At 39.9% G+C, this 19,792-nt stretch overlaps 1 protein-coding gene across 1 annotated transcript; it reads right to left on the reverse strand.

Annotated features, from left to right (window-relative positions):
• Positions 1-5,947: 5,947 nt before the first annotated feature.
• Positions 5,948-10,128, reverse strand: LOC128733965 (CCAAT/enhancer-binding protein). The gene has a single exon (XM_053827889.1). The coding sequence runs from the start codon at positions 9,015-9,017 to the stop codon at positions 7,818-7,820; it is 1,200 nt and encodes a 399-aa protein (XP_053683864.1). The 5' UTR covers positions 9,018-10,128; the 3' UTR covers positions 5,948-7,817.
• Positions 10,129-19,792: the final 9,664 nt, after the last annotated feature.

The raw sequence follows: 19,792 nt of genomic DNA on the forward strand, positions 1-19,792 counted from the left end.
TCGCTCCTTTCCGCAAGGTGTGTCCGATCCATTTCCACCTACGTTCACGAATTTCTGTTGCTACTGACCGTTGACGACATCGACGAAAGAGCTCCTCATGGTTTTCGTGATTGAGTCGGTCAAATGTTTTCTCGAAGTCAACGAACTCCAGCAGAAGAGAGTCCTGTAGTTCGTTGATCTGCTCCAATATAATGTGGAGCGTTGTGATATACGCACTTATGGTAGCAGAAACTTATTTACGACTAAAACTAGTCAGAATTCGGTTGCCGGTTGCGAGCTTGTAATCCCAAGAATTAGAAGTCGCTGGCGCTGGTTTGAAATCTTACAAGATACCTATTCTTATGTAAAAAAATGCAGGAAATCGATTGCTGATGGTTTCATCCTGCGCAGTTCATCCCTTCGAAAAGTGGTCCATTTTGCCCTATTTTACCCAAAAATCATGCCAAAAGCTAATTAAACAGTATAAAAACTTATTTGCCGCCCGTGAAACGAACTCAAATAGGTTCCAAATTTTGTCAAAACATCAGAAGAATCAAAGCCCATCCATTCCATACTGTGCGAAATGCAGCTAAAGTCCATTTTGCCTAATTCACCTCTAAATACATAGTAAAAGCTAATTAGAGCGATTAAAACTAATTCATAGATAGGGGAATGACGTCGAATAGTACCAATTTACTCGAAAGACATCAGGAGAGTTGATTGTCATCGATTTAGTACAGCGATGAATTCACAATCGGTTCGTTTTGCCAGATTCTCTCCTATATCTATACAAACACACGTTCATTTGCTATTGCGTAAAAAAATCGTAATTTTTCAGCGATGGTGTTTTAGAAGAAGTTTATCAGTAAAACACAGCGCATCTTTTCAAACTATCAAGGTGATCTTATATTCATCTATCAGGGTGATACAAGCTTTTGTTTTTTTTGAATACGTCCAAAAAAATTTTTTTCTTCAGAAAAGTTATAGAACACACTAAAATGAGCAACTTTGTTGAATATAGTAATTATTTATCTTTTGCTAGCTGCGAGATATAATGATTTATTTTAAAAATACACATAAAAATCAATTCTGCTCAATAACTCGGCATCCAATTAATTTATTGCTTTCAACTGTTCTCCAAAGTTATTTAGTATGATAAACTACACACATTTTTTGGAAGACTGTTTTTACCTTTGAGTTAGTTTTAATCGCTTTAATTAGGTTATCTATGTATATGTATATGATTTGGGCAAAATAGAGCGTGATGAAGGGGTTCTTGATGGCGATAATTGCTCTTCGTATGGTAGTTATACTAAAAACAGCGTTTCCCAAATCGGTGTTCACCAAAAATATAGTTCGCTGCAGAATAGTATAGCCCTTTAAGCACGGAGGGTTTAAGTTACGATATTTTTGGTTTTTAGATCAGTATAAATTATTTTCATCGCTCGAGATACCAAAACCAGTGTATTCTACACAGTGCAATAAATGTTTGCTAAATTTAGCAACCTACACAATTGTGTGGGTTCGGCCTTATCTTATACCATTGCACTATGGGCAAAAACGAGCCGAAAAAACGGATGCAATTAAGATATGGCTTGCAGGCTGATAAAATGTAGGTAATCTTATGTAAAATTTTCCGGAGAATTGCATGGTGCCCACCGCTTTCCTGTTTGTCATCGGGAAGTGCCCCATTTTGCTCATTTTCCCCTATTTTTAACATTTTTTACCCTTTTTGGACTATACCAAGCCAGGCTTTGAAAAAACAAAACATGACAGCCAGGCTGTACTACTGGTTCTCAAGTCCACCAAATGTGCATCCAGATTAGTCCAGGGAGTGCAGCACAACCTTGAGGGAGCTCTCCCGCCAGAATAAAGTTTCATTATTCTGGATGCCTGGACACTGCGGAATCGAGGGCAATGAGCTTGCCGACAGCCTAGCGAGACAAGGTTCTGCTCATCAGTTCATTGGCCCCGAACCGTTTCTGGGCACCTCCATATCCGCTGTCAAAAGCGAATTACTGACCTGGGAAAAGCTAGAAATAGCATTCAGTTGGTATGAAGCGCAGGGCTGTAGACCCTGCAGTAGTTAACAAACTACTTACCTTAACGCGTAGGGAACTGCACACAATCACGGGACTGCTCACCGGACATTGTGTCACTCTTTACTATTTAAAGAGAATAGGCAAGGCCTTAACCGATATTTGCCGCTCTTGCCTTTTAGAACTAGAAAGTTCAGCGCACTTGCGTCTTTCAGGTTCAGCTTTTTCGGAAGCTACCTATTAACTCCATACTCAGTATGGAAACTTCATCCCAAGAAGGTAGTTGGTTTTATTAACCATGTAATACCTAATTGGGGCACAATGTTACAACTTAGCTCAACTCCATCAATGGGTATGAGCAATTCGTAAACTGTGTACAGCAATCGGGGCCAGCTACAAAAGACAATCTTCGTGACTGTCGCAGTGGCATTTTTGAACCTGGTGCCCTTCTGGCATACAAAAAAACTACTGACACGAGGTCTTCAACTATTGGAACTTTTGTACTTAATTGGATGAAAATGATTGAAAAATAAGTATTATAATTTTAATACCTCGAAATAGTGGACCCCTCGTTCACCAAGGGGTCTATCAGTTTAAATAGAAAGTTGCAATTTGAGCAAACCTTGAGATCTATATCATGTGATATTTCATAAATTTGCCAACTAACAAATAGTGATGTCCGAAATTTTCAATTATTCGATTACCGATTAATCGGCGAGCGTTGTTAGCACTAATCGATTAATTCAACTATTCGTACTAGTGGTATTCGATTAGAAATATTCATATTTTTTGCCTTATTTCAAATATTTTTTTCTCGGTAACGCGAAAAATGAATCGATTCGGGTTTATTGCGTGCTAAACATTGCACTTTATACTAATATTTGCAGTTTTGTTTGCATATGTGAACCTCCTCCCCTCTCCCCTACGGCTCCTTGAACATGATCATTCGAAAAAAACATGATTTGCGGTACCATGGATTGGCGCTGGGGGGCTTATCCGAATTAAAAAAATCCAAAACGGCATGAAAGAATATTAAATTATCTCGTGTTTGACCCATCCTTTTTTTAAAATTCGAACGCATAACAAAATGGCGGACATTCAAACATAAAAGTAAGGTTTTTAGCCGAAAAAATTGACTTTAAACATTTCTTAAAAATACAAAAATTGTAATATCGAAAAAAGGATGGGTCAAACACTAGATAATTTTGTTGGCTTTGAATCAAAAAAAGAATCATGAGAATTACTTTAGCCGTTCTTGAGATATTTATGGTACCGACTTTCAAAACCTGTTTTCGAGAAAAACGACGTTGAAGTTTTTATTCGCTGTGTAATCGCTCCAGACATGCGCGGTACAAATAGCTGTAACTTTGTCAATTTTTGGAATTCATCGAAATGACTTGAAACACATATGGTCAAAATGTTAATCTTTCGAAATAATCAATAAAAAAAATTTCGGTTTTTTTAAATTGAAAAAGTACTATGCACCCTTAACTGAATAAAACAACCAGTTACAATTTTCATATAATTATTGTTATATTCTAAAAATTTGCTATGAAACAAACTACAAACGATACGGCTTTGTAAAGAGAAGAGAAAGGGCTTATAAACGAAGTAAAAAAAATTGGCGGCCATCTTGGATTTGGCCATGTTGGATTTTATCAAAAAATCGCCGTTCTCGCCATGTTCTACCCAACCGGTTTTAATTTTAAGACCACCATCGGAAAGCTGAGAAAAAATGCTATAAGAAACATCCATCAAATTAGATGTGCAATAGCATTAACTAAATAAAACAATTATTTTTTTACAGCAAGATATTATATTATAAAAGAGTTGTAAAGCTTGATACAGATAATTAATTGTTTCGTTTATTTAATCCCACTACACATTTAAATTGTTTCTTATAGAATTTTTTCTCAGTTTTCGAATGGTGGTCTTAAAATGAAAATCAGTTGGGGGGCTCATGGTGAAAACTGCAATTTTTTGATAAAATCCAATATGGCGACCAAATCCAAGATGCCCGCTAAAAAAAATTTTTTTTTTCGTTTGAAAGCCCAGTTCTTCTTTACAGAACCGGGTCATTTGTTAGTTAATATGTTTTGAAACACTGGTTCTACAATTGATGAAGGGACGGTAGGGGAAAATAATATTTTTTTTTAATTGAGGGGAAAGAGTGGAAAGATAAGGGGGAGAGGGGTAATAGGTAGCTACACTCACCTTTTGTCCAATGCTGGAAGGTGCATGGGTCGAACCAAGCTATAATCAGAGATTATAACCTGATTCGAACCCACAACACCCGCCAGGGCGTGTGGCTGCCTGGTACTTGTACCTTTGAAGCATTGAGGCGCTTGACAAAAGGAGACTGCTCAACCCCCCTTATTAATGTAGCGACGTATCTAGTTTTGGGTTATTTTTAGACACACAAGTTGTGCCTCCTCCTCCGTCAACTGTAGAAACCACCGACCGAGAAGTTTTTATCTAACTTGTTTTTACTTTCAGGAGGACGACACTGTGCAGGCCCTTATGACTTGCAAGGTACCGCGCGTGACGTTCGTCTGTCAGCGTGTAATCCGCGATTCTCAGCGCGAAAAAAATGAAAACAATTTCATTACTTTCCCCTACCGTCCCTTCATCAATTGTAGACCACCGTTTCAAAAAATATTAATAAATATGTTTGACCGCATTTCAAGGTCAAGACTAAAAACTCGAGGTTGGTCCGTTTGTTAGTTATTTTATGGCAAATTTATGAAATATCACATGACAAAGATCTCATGGTTTGCTCAAAATTCAACTTTTTTTGAAACTGTTAGGCCCCTTGGAGAACGAGGGGTTCACTATTTCGAGGTATTAAAAGTGTAATTCTTATTTTTGAACCATTTTTAGCCAATTAAGTGCAAAAGTTCCAATATTTGAAGACCTCGTGTCAGTAGTGGCTCCGTTTCAGCGAGAATTACTCATATTCAATTGATGAAAAACAGTTTTGTTTCTGGCATTATGAGAATTATTGTTAAAACAACAGATGTAAAGTGGCTGAGAGACAAAGGGGCCCCGAGTAAGATCAGGCAATCAGCTAGTTTCAACTAAATGTGATAGAAGCATGTTGTTTGGAAAGCGAGATATTCATTAACGGTACTATCGGAACCAGAATCCAATAATTCTCAAAACGAGCTTTTGAACATTTTGAATGTACTTTGAGCCAATCTAGATAATGCAGAATATCCACTATCGGTTCTACCGATACCCGAAAATTTGTCATTTTCGGTTATTTTGAGAAATATTGTAAATGGTTTCTACATGAAATCATATGATTTCTAGCGACGATTTCTTGAAGAGGGCGTGCATGGGGAGTGTTAGTAAATTTTTCAGTGCAGTGTCATTGCAGTTTATGCAGTGCAGTCGTTAAATATCACTATCGTTACTATCCTGAGTTAAGTCGTAAATCTTCCCATGATTAGAGCAGAGATTATAATCCGAAAGATAATCCGTATTTCGAAACCTTCAACAATCGTGTAACGGCTGTCGGCACAGTCATACCAAGCCGTAACAATCACCGTAACACGAGTTGCGGCGTTCCTTGGGGTAAAGTCATTCGCTGAACTTGAGCTAATTTTACTGTGATGCACTTTGCTGAACAACGTTAAATAGTAGTTAGTACGTTAGCAGCAGGCGACAAGTGCCAACCACCATCACCACCATCGCCGCCCGTTGGTTGTTGGGTGGTAATTAACTATTCTGCCAACGAAAATGACGTTGCATAAAAACCGTGAGAAGGATAAAACGGGTTCCTTCCTTGCTTCTTGCTGCCTCCCCTTCCACCGTTTTGTCATGTTTCGGCATCCGAGACAGATCGGCTTAGTTGGCGATGGTACGTGAAAGCAGGGACAATTGGTTACAATTAAAAGAACATGCCGCATTGTTTTATTCATTTTTTGATTACATTCTTTATTTCGCTTATTTTCAAAACAGACTTTTCAAGCTGAGAGAAATACAGTTCTTGTTGGTTTTTTTGCGTGTGTTTGTATATTTTTGTTTCTTTTTTCTTCCTCTGTGTGAGTTGGGTATTTATAATAATAGAAATTTGAGAGTCTTTGTTTGAAAAAAAAAAACTAGTTTAACTCGTATCCCCGTTTTCGGTTTGTTTGCTTAACAACTGATACCGAACGAAAAATAACAACAAAAAAATTAAAAGAAATGAAAGAGCATGGTTATAGAACATCCAGAATTCCACTAGCCTAGAACTAGAAACGCTACACGTGTTGTGTTACAATTACGAGCCTAAATGGTAACGAATCGGTTTTTTCGGTTTCCCTATCCAGCCAGTTGTAAAGTTTTCGCAATGCTATTGGCTTCCTTTGTCTATATCGTAATAGCAAAATATAGAACTATCATTTACATTCTGCTGACATTAATATGTATCAAAAATATATATATTTATATATTATTATAGTTTTCACCTTGCGGTGGTCGAGTCTTGTGTTGTAAGTCAGTGTGCTTGTGTGTTTGCTTTTTAGTTCACTTTCGTTTTTTTTCTGCTACCGCCATGTTTTTTTTCGTTTTGTTCGAATTAGAATTCTACATCACTTTCTCTATGCAAAATAAGCCTAGTTTGCGACGACCGTGTGCGTGTCATTGCTTGGCCAGCTCCAGATATTGAAACTATCAATTATTAATTGTGAACATTTCCGAGCGTTGTTTTGACCTTTGCTTTAACGTATACATTAGCATGCAGTAGCGGCAGCATTAGAAGATGGGTAATGTGTCTTTTCGATTTGCATTATTTTATATACTGGTTGAGAAGATGAGATTTTTACACGAATTAGTTTTACTTACACAAACGAACCTTAAAAGGGACTGAGATTGGTAACTTTGTTTCTAGCAATCACCGCCTTAACGCTTCGGTTTGAGGACGTTTTATGATGAGGGTCACATACATTCTCGCTTTCACGCAGGACAAGTAGCATTCGATGGTAAAACGGAAGCGAATATCTAAGGCATATTCTACGACTGACCTCGTTCTGTTTTTTTTGTTTGTTTTTGCAGCGAACTTTTTATACAAAACAATTAAACAATTATGTACGATCAAGAGGGTAAAACAAAAAATAAAGTTTTTTTTTCTTTCTGTCGATCAAACATAACACTTCGTTTCTAAGCCATTTTTTCTAACATTTATTAAACATTCACAAAACGAATAAAATTATGAATATGATAAAAAAAGGTGGTAATAGAAGTAAAAACAAGTCTTGTCAAAGCTGTCCCACTTGTTAAGTAGAAGGTATAACATTCTCGCACACTTCAGCGAACTGATCGATGCATGTACAGGGTAAAAGGAGGATTAAGTCTATTTACAGGTATTCCAATTCCAAATCATGCCTCGCACAGCTTTTTACCTAACTTTTTATTATATTCTCTTCTTTATCATCGAGGTGCGGACCTTGGCAGTCCGCACGTTTATACACATTTTTAACACATACTGTCTTTGGTACTAAAACGATCATCAAATGTAAAGGACTGGACCATTGCTGCATGCGTTCACACCTAGTTCTCCGTTTTTTTCTGATTAATATTTACATACTTTTCACACTTCGTTAAATTTCACTAAATAATGCGTTTTTTTGCGATTTAATTTACTACAAGCTAGACAGACCACTTCTTCTAATCGCGCGATATGCATGTTTGTGTGAGGTGAATAGTGATGGAGCTCGGTACGGTAGGGGAGAGGGTAAAGGCGAGGAAGAGTGTGTGTGTGAGGGGGGGGGGGGGAATAGGTGGTATGTTGGTTACATAAAAAACGAGTCACTAATCCTACATATGATCACCCATGTTTGGAAGATTCAGCGCGCTGCGACAGATCTGATTTATCTCAGGGTTACTGTGGTTCATCAGATGCATGTAGAGCTGTTTGTAGAGCTGGATCTCGTTGTTCTTCTCCTCGATCTTCCGCAGCAGGACGTCCTTCTCCTTGAGGAGTGTTTTGACTTTTTCCTCCACCTCCCGAGATCGCACTTTGGCCTTCTCGCGGGACTTCCGCACGGCGATGTTATTCCGTTCGCGTCTCCTTCGGTATTCGTCCGTTCCTTTGTCGATGTGTTTCTGCTGGGATTTGCGGGATACGTGCGGAAGGAGCTTGTTGTGTTTGGTGAGGTTCGCTAGATGTGCTGCCCCGGCCAGATGTGGTAGGGTTTGGTGATGCAGTACCGTAGCTGGAGTCAGATTCGAGAAGGTGTTGCCGTTTCCGTTGGTCACGTAGTTGCCCGTTCCGAGTCCGCCACCTCCAGCGGCACCACCGCCGGCCAGCTGGTAGGTGGTGTTACCTATGAACTGTGCCCCGGATGCCTGCTGGAGCTGACGGCGGTATTCGTTGGGATCGACCGGTTCCTCTTTGATGTTGGCCGAATCGGACGATCCGACACTGCTGTTCTCGTCGCTGGAGTTGTTCGCGTAGGCTGCACCAGTGTGCACCGGCTGTGGCATGTACGCCAGAGATCGTTGGTAGTTGGTGTTTCCGTTCGTATGCTGGGACAGTCGAGCCTGCTGCAGCTGGAGAGCCTTAGCTGCCGCTGTCTGTACCAGGGGATTTGTCACGCTACCGTTGGTACTGCCGACGGTAACCATTTCGGTAAAGATACCGAGGGCCTCCGGATCACGGAACTGATCGTCGATCAGATGCTGGAGGTCCAGTGAAATTTCCTGAGATGTAAGCTCATCCAACTCGCTTTGCGAGTACTGAATTTGCTGCAGCATCTGCTTCGATAGAAGGTTCCCGTTGGTTAATACGTTTCCGTTGGTTTGCAGGCTTTGGTTCAGCTGTGCCTGCTGCTGCTGCTGTTGCTGTTGCTTGAGGGCCAACGTATTCTGGTTGACCGCTGACGGTGAATTGTTGTTGTTCGGTGTAGCTGCATTATTGTTGTTGGCGGTGTTACTGTTGTTGGCTGCCATTGTTAGTTTCTTGATATCACTGCGCACTTGAATTTGAGTTGTATCGTACATTTGAGGCGATTCCATATTTTTCTCGCAAATTTCACCACCAATAAACACTTTGTTCCAACTCTGATGTTCACCAAATTCGAAGTTATTTTCAGATTGCACACACTATTTTTTCCGAAAAAAATTTATCCAATTGCACTTAAGTTTCCTCAAATATTGCACTTCTTCTCACATTCAGTCCTTCAGCATCTTGGCGCACTTTGTTAAAAAAATCCAACAGTCCATTCCACTTTTCCCGTCACGTTTCACGTTGGTACAATTTCATCCTCACTTCCTTCGGTTATAGATCCAGAAATAAAAGTAATCCATTGTAGAAAACTAAATTATCCAAACTTTCGGACGGAATGACTCAGCTTCCTGTTGCTGTTTCTGCTGCCACTGCTGCTGCTGCTCGATCCCGGAAAATCCTTGAAGGCTCAAACCGTCCGAACCCGCGTTCGCGTTAGGGATTCGAAAAACTTTTTTTTTCTGTAAAAATAACTCGAGATTGCGCGCGGAACACCACCTCCTTGGCGGTCGTCGCGGTGCGATGTTTTGCTGCTACGTATTGTTGTTCTTTTTTGCGAAAGATGTTTATTGGCGGTTCACTTTCTTAAGACTGAAGTCTTAAGACTATGATGCAACTTGTTATATATTAACAACTTCTTCTTTGGAATCGAGTGCCGCGCGATGGATGCCCGCTCTCGCTCGCACTCCCTTCGGCTGACCGTTCTACTGGCAGTACTCCTTGGGGAGGATTGGCGGCGGCTCGGAGAAGTTTACACTTTCTCACAGCCCCCCTTTTTTCGAAGTACGCGTGTCTTTAGCTGTATGCGCTGCCTGCATAGGACACCCGAACGGCCTAGCGGATTCGACCGCAGATTCGGAGGGTCGTTCTGTTTCACTCACTCGGTTCGGCTTCCCACCTCCACCAGCCGTTTCGTTTCGTTTCGTTTTCTAAACGTCCGATTCAGTCGCTCCAAAAAAACTACTACCCCCGCCGCTCGCCGTCAAATGACTAGTCCGGGTTTACGGTGTGGAGCAATTTTCCAAACAACCACCACTGGGAGGAGAAAGAATTTACCTTTTCCCGACCGAACGAAGCTCGCAAGAGAGTCCAAACGCGCGCGCGATTTTCGTTGTTGACAGTCGGATGGCCTAGACTTAAGTGAGGCAAAACATATTAAGCAACCCGGTATCAATCGAAATAAAAAGGCGCACTGGCTTAAAGCGCCGCGCTCGGCTGTTTTGTTTTTTCTCGCGAGCGGCGGAAAATTCTCTCCCCATTAACCGCGCGCTGCATTCGCTACTATAGAACGATTCGCGCTCGTCGAGTCGCTGCTGTGTGGGGTTAACTGGGTGGAACAGCAGCTCCGGGCAACCCAACCCCACACCAGCCAGCAGCAGCGACAACGGCTGATGGCAAGCGGTGACAGTTCGACTTTGAGAGTGAGAGTTTCCTCATACCACAGAGTACAAGCTGCTGCAAGGCCCGTGCCAGTGCAGACGAAGAGCGCACGCGATCGAAAGCATGCATGCACGATGGAGTTTGATTGGAGTCCATCGCGCTTTGCCGCGCTGTTGAGTTGTAACTCTCACTCTCGATGAGGGAACCAGAAGACGACGGAGCTTTTCTCTACCCCACGCTACGTCACGGCGAGCAGTGATTTTGCGGTAATTCGATGACGTCACCGTTCGATAGATGGTGTGAATGTTTGGAATGGACACTACCACTTGTTGAGTGGTTGACTGGCCGTGCTGCTAGTTGAATTGGTAGATTTTTTAGTCACCGTGTATTTATGTTTTAGAATTGACAGAACAGAGCAGAAGAGAACGGTAAACGCCGGCGCAAACAGCGTCGTCAGCAGTAAACACCGGAGGACAAAAAAAATTGTTTAGTTACAAAATATTGCTTGTAAGTTTATTTCGTTTTATTTAAAATTTGTAAAATTAAAAAATGTTATATTATTATAGTATCTGAGGATGGCCGAATAAAAACATGAGTAGGCCGAAACATAATCAAAGGAGTTTTGAGAATTTCACCGAAAAGTGTCAATTCTATAACAAGTACATTGTTTGGAATTAGTTTTGACTGCTGAATGTTAGCTCTGTAGAAACTGTTATTATTATTATCGTTCAATTTTTCACATTTTCCACAAACGTTTTCAGTTTCAATTACTTAATGAAATGGTTGTCACCAGTGAGTGCTATAATGGAATGTAGAAACACGGAGGGCATTTGCTGTCAGGTTTAGTGTTCGATAGCGGAACGAAAATTGAAGTCCGGGTTCCAGTCCGGTAAAAAATTGGAACGAATATTTTAGGTCCGATCTCGTTCCGGTCCGAATTAGCTCTGTTCCGGTTCCAGTCCGATTCCGGTCCGGATGCAAAATTTACCAATTTCAATAAAATAAGTAACTGTCAAAGGCAAAGCTTTGAATGTGTGGAACCTTCTGTAACTTCTAAACGCTATCCCACCCCTTGAAACGGATCATTTAAAAGAATTAAAAAATGTGGCACTGGTGCTTGCTTACCCATCATGCATAATTCCTAAACTAAATTATTTTCTGCTTGCCCTACTCTTTTTTCAAAAATTGAAACGCATTCTAAAATGGTGCACTTTCCATAAAAGTCAGTTTTTAATTTAAAAATTGCCTGTCACCGCCTCCAAAATTCAAAAATAGCAATATAGATGCAAAAATGATGGAAAAAACGAAGATAATTTTATCCGCTGTATAGAAAATAACAGTGAGTTGTTTGTGAAATAATAGCGCACCGAAGTTAAAAATATGATTTCGATAAAAACACAATTAAAGTTTTTATGCACTCAGGACATGTTTGACGCAAACAGCTGTAAGGCTTATACAAATTTGAAAAAAGTTTGTGTCCTGGTCGCAAAGTATTGTTGAAGGGGGGGGGGGGGGGGCAGAAAAAAATAATAACATCAAACCTCCAATAACTAAACAAAAGAGAAGAAACCTGTTTACTTCCTCATATTATTAAAAATTTAATAAAAAAATTTTGTACAGTAGTTAAATTTTAGTTCAAATCAAACCATCGAAATTTTTCGACCTTAGCACCTAAAGTAAGCATCCTGGTAGAGATGAACCAGCTTGATAATAGTGGCGTGCCACAAATCATCTAAGAGAGCCACAAACGTGTTTGTGTTCATGGTACTGTACGGCTGTTCACTAACCAACGGAGTAGATATGTAGCATTGTGGCGTACCATTGTACCGTGTACCGACTTTGTACGGCAGTATTGCACCCTAGTAGCACAGTTGTTATAAACTAGTTGTGGTAACCGATTAATGACTAATTTCAGTCATAAATAGGTTGCGGCAACCAGAAATAACAAAAGTGTGCTACAAGGGCAGATAGTATCTAGTTCTGCAGGTGTTCCATAAACTTTTCGTATTGTTTCTATGTGTCCCACAAATACTTGGTCAAAAGCGATACCAAATTTCACTAATATATTGTTTAATTAAACCGAATTCGGTTTTTTTAAACAAATTGAATTAAAATGAAAGAAAATTTAAAGCAAATGGATCAAAATTCCACCCCAATTTTTGACGTCGGGAAGATCAAAAGGTTAAGGTTAAGCACAATAGTGGCCTATGACCTGCAGCATGAACCAGAAGACTTGATTGTTGATTGTTGATGAAAGAAAGTTGATCAAGACCAACGGGGTAATTACTTTAACTTTACACTTATTAGGTATTTAGAGATGTAAACTCGTTAAACTGCAAAAAATCTGCTCATCATTAAAGAATGCAACATAATATTGCTAATTGCAAGGAAAATTGTCCAATCAATAAGTGCGCAATCGCTCATAAAAGTGCTATTTTAGCTTAAATCATTTCGGTCTCTTCAGCGCACTTATTGCTTGGAATGTAACGAAAAAGTGCGCCGAAGATACCGAAACGATTTAATGTAAAATAGCACTTTTATGAGCGATTTCGCACTTTGGATGGTTGCAATTTTCCTTGCAATCAGCAATAATATGACACTTTATTTTTTTGCCCCTTTCCTTAATACTGCGGAAATTAAAAGAAATTAGTTTTGAACATATAAAGCAAGTCCTAGTCATCGTTTCCACTGCGGTCAGTTTTACGATCAAAAGTGCTCCGGACTTTCAATAGAATACCCGGTCCGGTCCGGTTCCGGAACGCTTCGTTCCGTTTTTTTGAATGCATTTTTTTGAATGCACTTTTAGGGGAATTAATCAAAACTTGAATACCACTAGACGATAGAACTTTTAATTTAAAGAAACTCTTCCAAAGGTTCCATAAACCTACAAAAAAGTTTTCCCTCTCAAAACTCTAATGCGCGACCAGAGTGCTGTGCTCGGTTAATTAGATTGCGTTGAGGTTTCGGTTGGTCAATTGAGGGTTAAAATATAATTTTTAGTAGAAGTCTTCAATATTATTTTAAGTCTTAAATCTTGAATTTTGAAAATTTTTTCGAAAAATTTCCGATTTTGTCAGTTTCCCCATTTTGTCAGTCCAAAATTCAACATGGGACCGACAAAATCGGAACATTACTGTATTTAGTATAGAGTGCCTTTTATATAATTGGTCTTCATTTTTTTGGTATTTGGCCACATTTATTTCTAACCCAATCCTCCTAGACAACGCTTTCAGCCTGACGTAGATGCATGCTGGATAAGTTATCACCTTGTTTCAACCATCGCCGCTTCTCGAAGGTATTAGAAAGTGTTCCTGAGATGCGCACGAAACACTTGATCCAATGTATCTCTGATCAGTCATGTCAGTTTCTCCAGAGGTACTGTGTTCGGCATTATCAACCGCAGCTGGTCTTGATCGACTGTATCGCATGCTGCTTTGAAATCAGGTGTGTGCGTGACATGTTGTACTCCTAACATTTCTGCAATATTCTGTTGGATGATTCCCTAGGAAACCTTGTGCTGTCGGTGATAGTCGGTGTGACAGGATCTAGGGGAATACCTTGAAGGGGCGTTTACCAGCGTTATACCGCGATAATTGCAGTAGTAGTTATAGATGAGAAAAACCACTCCTTCCATCCATTTCTCTTGGAAATAACCCAGTGCAGAGCCGTTGCCAGCGTTTTCCGGGCATGTTTATAAAGCCCTGCTGGTAGGCGGTCCTTAACTACGGCTCTTTTAGTCTTTAGGAACCCAATTTCTCGTATGACTTTGTAGTGATTTGATGTTGGGACTTTACTATTTTCCGTGGAAACTCGTAGGTTAATTTCTGTTCCACATTATTGTGCAACTGTACCATTTCCTTTTCCCTCCAGCGCTTGTTGGCAATCCTCATTAAACCAATCCTCCACCTAGTGCCTAGCGTATTCTGTCCCAACCGACTTCGAGGTTTGAAGTGCCTAACTCCTCAGCAGAAGGCAGTGTCTTTTCCAGTATTTGCGCATAATTCTCGGCAAATTGTTATCTAGCTGCCTATTGATTAGCTGGGAAGGATGGCCTTTGCGTCTCTGGTCACGACTGACAGTTTCGGGCGCACATGCACTAGTACTAGGTGCTGGTGAGAGCCAATATCCGCAGGATTTTGACGTTTCCCATGGGATGCGGCCATCTATAATAACGTGGTCAATCTGGTATTTGAACGTGTTTGTGTGCTGGTGTGTGGAGTAAACTGTTTTACACTAAATATAGAGAAGTGTAACGTGATTTCATTTCCCAGAAAACGAGCACCTATTGAATATGACTATACGGTTTCCGGCCACCACCTTCTTTGCGTACAGTGTATTATGGGTTTGGGAGTGCTGCTAGATAATGCAATGACATTCAAGAGCCATTACGACAGCATTATCTCCAAGGCCAACCGTCAACTTGGATACATTTTCAAGTCTCTTGTGCGGTCAATCCTTGAGACTAATTCTGTCATTTGGTGTCCATTTCATGCAAAATCCCAAGTAACACACAAAACAAGTTAGAAAATAATCTTCATGGAAAGTAGTCGTTTAAGAGTACTATAAACGTACTTTGAAAACATGTGTGGTTATTATTAAGGTTTTGAGAAGTTTTGTGATAACATGAATTAATTTGACAGCTCATATCAAATGAATAATGTTTGTTTTTGTCAACATGTTAACACGAAGTTTTTATTATGTCTCCATTACTAAATTTAAACTGCTGGAAGAACAAGTTGTAGCTTATGCTATAATAACGTTTTAAAATGGTATGAAATAACCTGATAGATACTTCTTTCAATTGTTGTTTCATTAGACTTCAATTTTTTGCGCTTTTCTAGTAATAGAGAAGTTCTGATGTATGTAATGTTATACTATTCTATAACAAGCTGTGTTGCTTGGGATGGTCATGCAGAATCGAAATGGTACAGAAAAAATTTGTCCGCTACACTCTACGCTATCTTCCGTGGCGGCATCCGCTGAACTTACCGTCGTATGAAAACCGCTGCCGACTTCTTAGCATTCAGCCATTGGAACTCAGACGACAAACCGTACAGGCAGGTTTTGCTGCAAAGCCGCCGACGAATCGCATCGACTGTCCATCGTTATTACAACTGGTCAAATAAAGGGTGTCTGATATCAAACTGCATCACAGAAAAAACGCTTTTTTCATGTATTCATCTGATTTGACATCCTTGGGATGCTTTCGTAGTGCCGGCTTCATAATAGTTCAGTAATTTTTGATGGACCTTAGTTCCGGTGCATTGAGGGGCTTCATGTCCTTGGGTACGAAAGTAACTCCGTTGGTTTCGTACCACTCCAGGACATCCTTTGAATAGTCGCATGAAGCTAGATCCGACCAGAAGTGATTTTATTTGACACTCCTTGAGGTAGATCTGCCCGTTTAAGTCCTGGTAGTCACGAACGGCGCACTACGTTTCCCACATGAGCAGATCGCTTGCCAAATTATGTATATCTTGGTAAACTTTGATCGTTTCTGCTTCCTTATTTCCTCCGGAACATCAAACTTGTGCTGGGCGGAACATCAACTTCTTTTACTTGTTCGAATTATGTGTTTTCGTTTTAATGCGGTGCTAGAGATGTTCGACTTCAATTAACTAATACATGTTTTTCTTGACCGTTTGCTTAATATTAGGAATTAGTTGCAGTATTGATTAAGTCACACTTATTGTCAGATGAAATATATAAACAAATAAACAATATAAACAAAATTTTAACTTCAATTTAAAGTTTAACTTTATGTTCCTTTGATTTTCAGTTTCAATTTTCAATTTCAAGTCCAATGTCAACTTCAGTTTCAAGTTCAATTTCATGTCCAATTACAAGTCCTATTGAAAGTCCAATTTGAGTCTCATTTTAAGTACCATTACATGTCAGATTGTTCATACCCCTAGGACACTCTCCGCTTTCCGTTTGTACTCCATCAAAAATAATCTAACTACCGCGTTAACTACTGCGTATTGTACATCGTCAGCTTTGTACAGTAACGTATGCTTCTTGATCAAAGCGTCTTACGGAGGGGAAACTAGACTCAATTTTCAGCTTGAATGCGTTATTGAATCGCCTTACTCGTATTTTGTCGGCTGTCAGAGATTACTACGTTTTTAGACCGGCGTAGATTACTTGCGCCGTCCCCAGGTTTCTAGTAACGATGTTGAGGTCGTCTGTGAAGGCTAGGAGTTGGCTACTTTTGCTGAAAATCATTTCGATTCCCGCTCGCCCGATCACACCTTCAATCGCTATGTTGACTAAAGGTAGGACTTGAAGGTAGCTTTGATCAACCGCGTCAGGTAGTCCGGAAAACCATTCTCGAGCAATATACACCATAGCTGTTCGTGCTCGACTCTATCGTATGCTGCCTTGAAATCCAGGAAAATATGATTCGGGAGCACGTTGTAGGTACTCCCGACATTTCTGGAGGATTTGACGGTGAGTGAAAATTGTATCTATATAGTAGCACGGGCCTCCATAAAATTCGCCTGGTACTGCCCTGTAAATTTTGCAAACGGCGTAACAAAATCTGGGGGAGCACCTTATAGGCGGCGTTGATTAGCACAATGCTGGGGTTATTACAACAATCTAACCGAATGCTCTTTTTATAGATGCGACAAATCACACCTTCCGTCCATTCCTCCGGTAGCTTCTCCTCCCCTTAATCCATAAAAATAGTTTTATTGATCTTTCCAGCAAATATATTGGATTGCAGCTCAATTTGTTAGCGCAATATTGAAAATAGTTTGGTTACGTTTGGTGTGAGTACAAAAAACGCCGCAATATTTTTTGAGATTAATTTTTTTAAAGAAAAAGAGAATCATACGAGTAACGGTATTTTGATTTTAATTCTAAGGGAACATCATTTTCATTGAAGTTGGTACCAGTTAATTATGTTTTGACTTGTTCTTTTTTGAAGAATTTAATATTTTTACATGTAAACAATTTTAACTATTTTATTTTGGTTTTTGTGGTAGTTTCTTGTTTTGAAAGTATTAGCATTATGTGATTGAAAGTACTGTGTTCAAATGTATTTCTATAAGTTTTTTGTAGTATAAAGTACTCACTATTATTCAAAATTTGTTCAAAGAGTAGCTTCACTCATACAATTCCTATTTTTATTCACCATGTCGAATTATTTACTAAACTGACAAGTAGGAAGCCAGTCTGTTAGCACTGCCATAGTCATCGATAGCAGTTTCTCTCCAGTCTGTGCTACTAACCACCACCACGACCACCAGTCCTCAGTGCATCTGATACTCTTTTTTGAAACTCACGTGCTCTGCTCACCATTGCATCGGCTAGCTGTTCGATCCGTCGAACTACGGCAAATACGTCACTCATAAAAGCGAAATGAGGTACCGCTATTCGCTCCGCGCTCCGTGGTGTAGACCACACCGCACCGGCACGGCAGACCAAACACAAGAAAAAACGGGGTTGTCTGGTAGCTGGTAGCTGCTGGCCCCGTGATCTGCTCCGCTCATTCGCTCGGTGTGTGCCTCAACCGGCAGCAGAGCTATGGTAGCCTCCGTCTGTGATATAATCTTCTTCGCTCTGCCTCCATGGTGCTTGCTTGTTGCTCTCTGACCGTACGGTTGACGCTTATTACGGACGGTTTCGGTTTCGAGCATATTTAGTAGGTATAGTTTAGTGTTTTACTATGCTGCTTTGTTCGCGTGATTCACTGATAGACACAAATGTGTGCTCCAATGTGGATGGTTTCACTTTCATTCAGGAGTGCGCATGTTGGACCTAGCTAGCGGTATCGGGCGTAATTGGTCGCTGTGAGCTAATAGTGTTTTGTTTTGAACTGTTTTTATGCTCTCTCGGCTCTGGCTGCTGGTTGTTCTGACGGTGCTGCTCGAACCTACGCTACGGTTTGGCATAAAATGAATGTTTTACAGCGCTAAGTAGATGTTACATTTTGTCTAACACTGCGGCTCGTTCAGGTTTTGCAACAAAACTAAATTGAAATGTGATACGCTCGAATGGGGAACCCATACACTATGTAAATTAATTACTTATAAGGGTAATCGGTCGAAATAGTTATTATAATAAAACTTTTCCATGAACCTTTCGGGCTGAACAGGTTCAAAATTGTAAACATGTACTAAATTTTCAGGTATGTACTTGATTTTGGTACATGCTAGCTTATCGCGACTGAATCACAAAGTTGTGCTGATACGACGTATATGTTAATCTCTACAAATGCTGTAAGCAATGGCCTTACGATATGACGTTGAGCGAAATCGTGCGATTATTAGGGTTACTCATGATCAAAAAATGCTCTGATTGGGAAGAGCAAAGTTCATTCTGCCGGAAGCATATTGTTGCGAGCTTGATTGATTATTCGCGGCATACATACTTTCTTCGAAAGGAATATAAATTCAGGACTCCTTCAAACTTTATATTCTTGTAAACCATATATGTCCATTTAAGGGGGCGAAAACAAAGGGCTGTATGCACCATTTTAAGAAATTTAGTTGATAATTTAACCAACAATAATATTAACTAGTTAATAAGCAGCAAATCAAAAGGTAAAGTTTACCTTAAAAAATACTGAAGCTGAAATGGTTGAGAAACTTTGACTACTGGATGTTCTAATATAGCACATTATGTTAACAAAACAGTGAATCAAATTTATCAGACAGATGGTGGATTTTATTTTGTTACTTAGAATAGAATTTTTTACATATAAATAAAATGCAGAGCATTAAAATAGACCTGTTTGTGAGTATTAATAAGCCGAACGTTTAAAATTACTATTCGATACAATCGCATTTGTTTTGAAGACTCTCTTTTCCTGCATATAGCTTTCCCAGCTAGCATTTTCATATGTATAAAAAAGGTAAAAATCAGCATTACGTACAGATGTACATGCTAAATAAATCGTATTTCATGCGCAAAATTGGCGGATAGTGATGTCCTAGCACCTGACCTCCAAGAAGTCAAACGAGAAATCAGGCTGCTGAAGACCAATAAAGCCGCTGGGAAGGACCGCCTACCGGCAGAGCTTTATAAACATGGCGGAGAAGCGCTAGCAAAGGCTCTACACTGGGTTATTTCGAGGATTTGGGAGGAGGAAAAGCTATCGGAGGAATGGATGGAAGGAGTGGTTTGTCCCATCTACAAAAGGGGGTGCACGTCATTATCACATCTAATAAGCGTTCCAAAATATACGAATTTTTCAAATACTTCAAATCGTTCCCCATATAACTTCACCTCGGCACCGACATCACTGGGCTTTTTTTACTTGTATCTGACTCTGTATACGGTCAATTCTTTTTTTGAACGTGAGGAAGTGTCTGGTGCGAAGAATAATAAATTTGATGAACTGTAATATTTTTATATACCTAGCGGCCAAAAATATATTGGGTCGTTCAATGGCAGGCGG

The sequence above is a fragment of the Sabethes cyaneus genome, chromosome 2 (assembly GCF_943734655.1).
Source record: "Sabethes cyaneus chromosome 2, idSabCyanKW18_F2, whole genome shotgun sequence".
NCBI classification, from domain to species: domain Eukaryota; kingdom Metazoa; phylum Arthropoda; class Insecta; order Diptera; family Culicidae; genus Sabethes; species Sabethes cyaneus.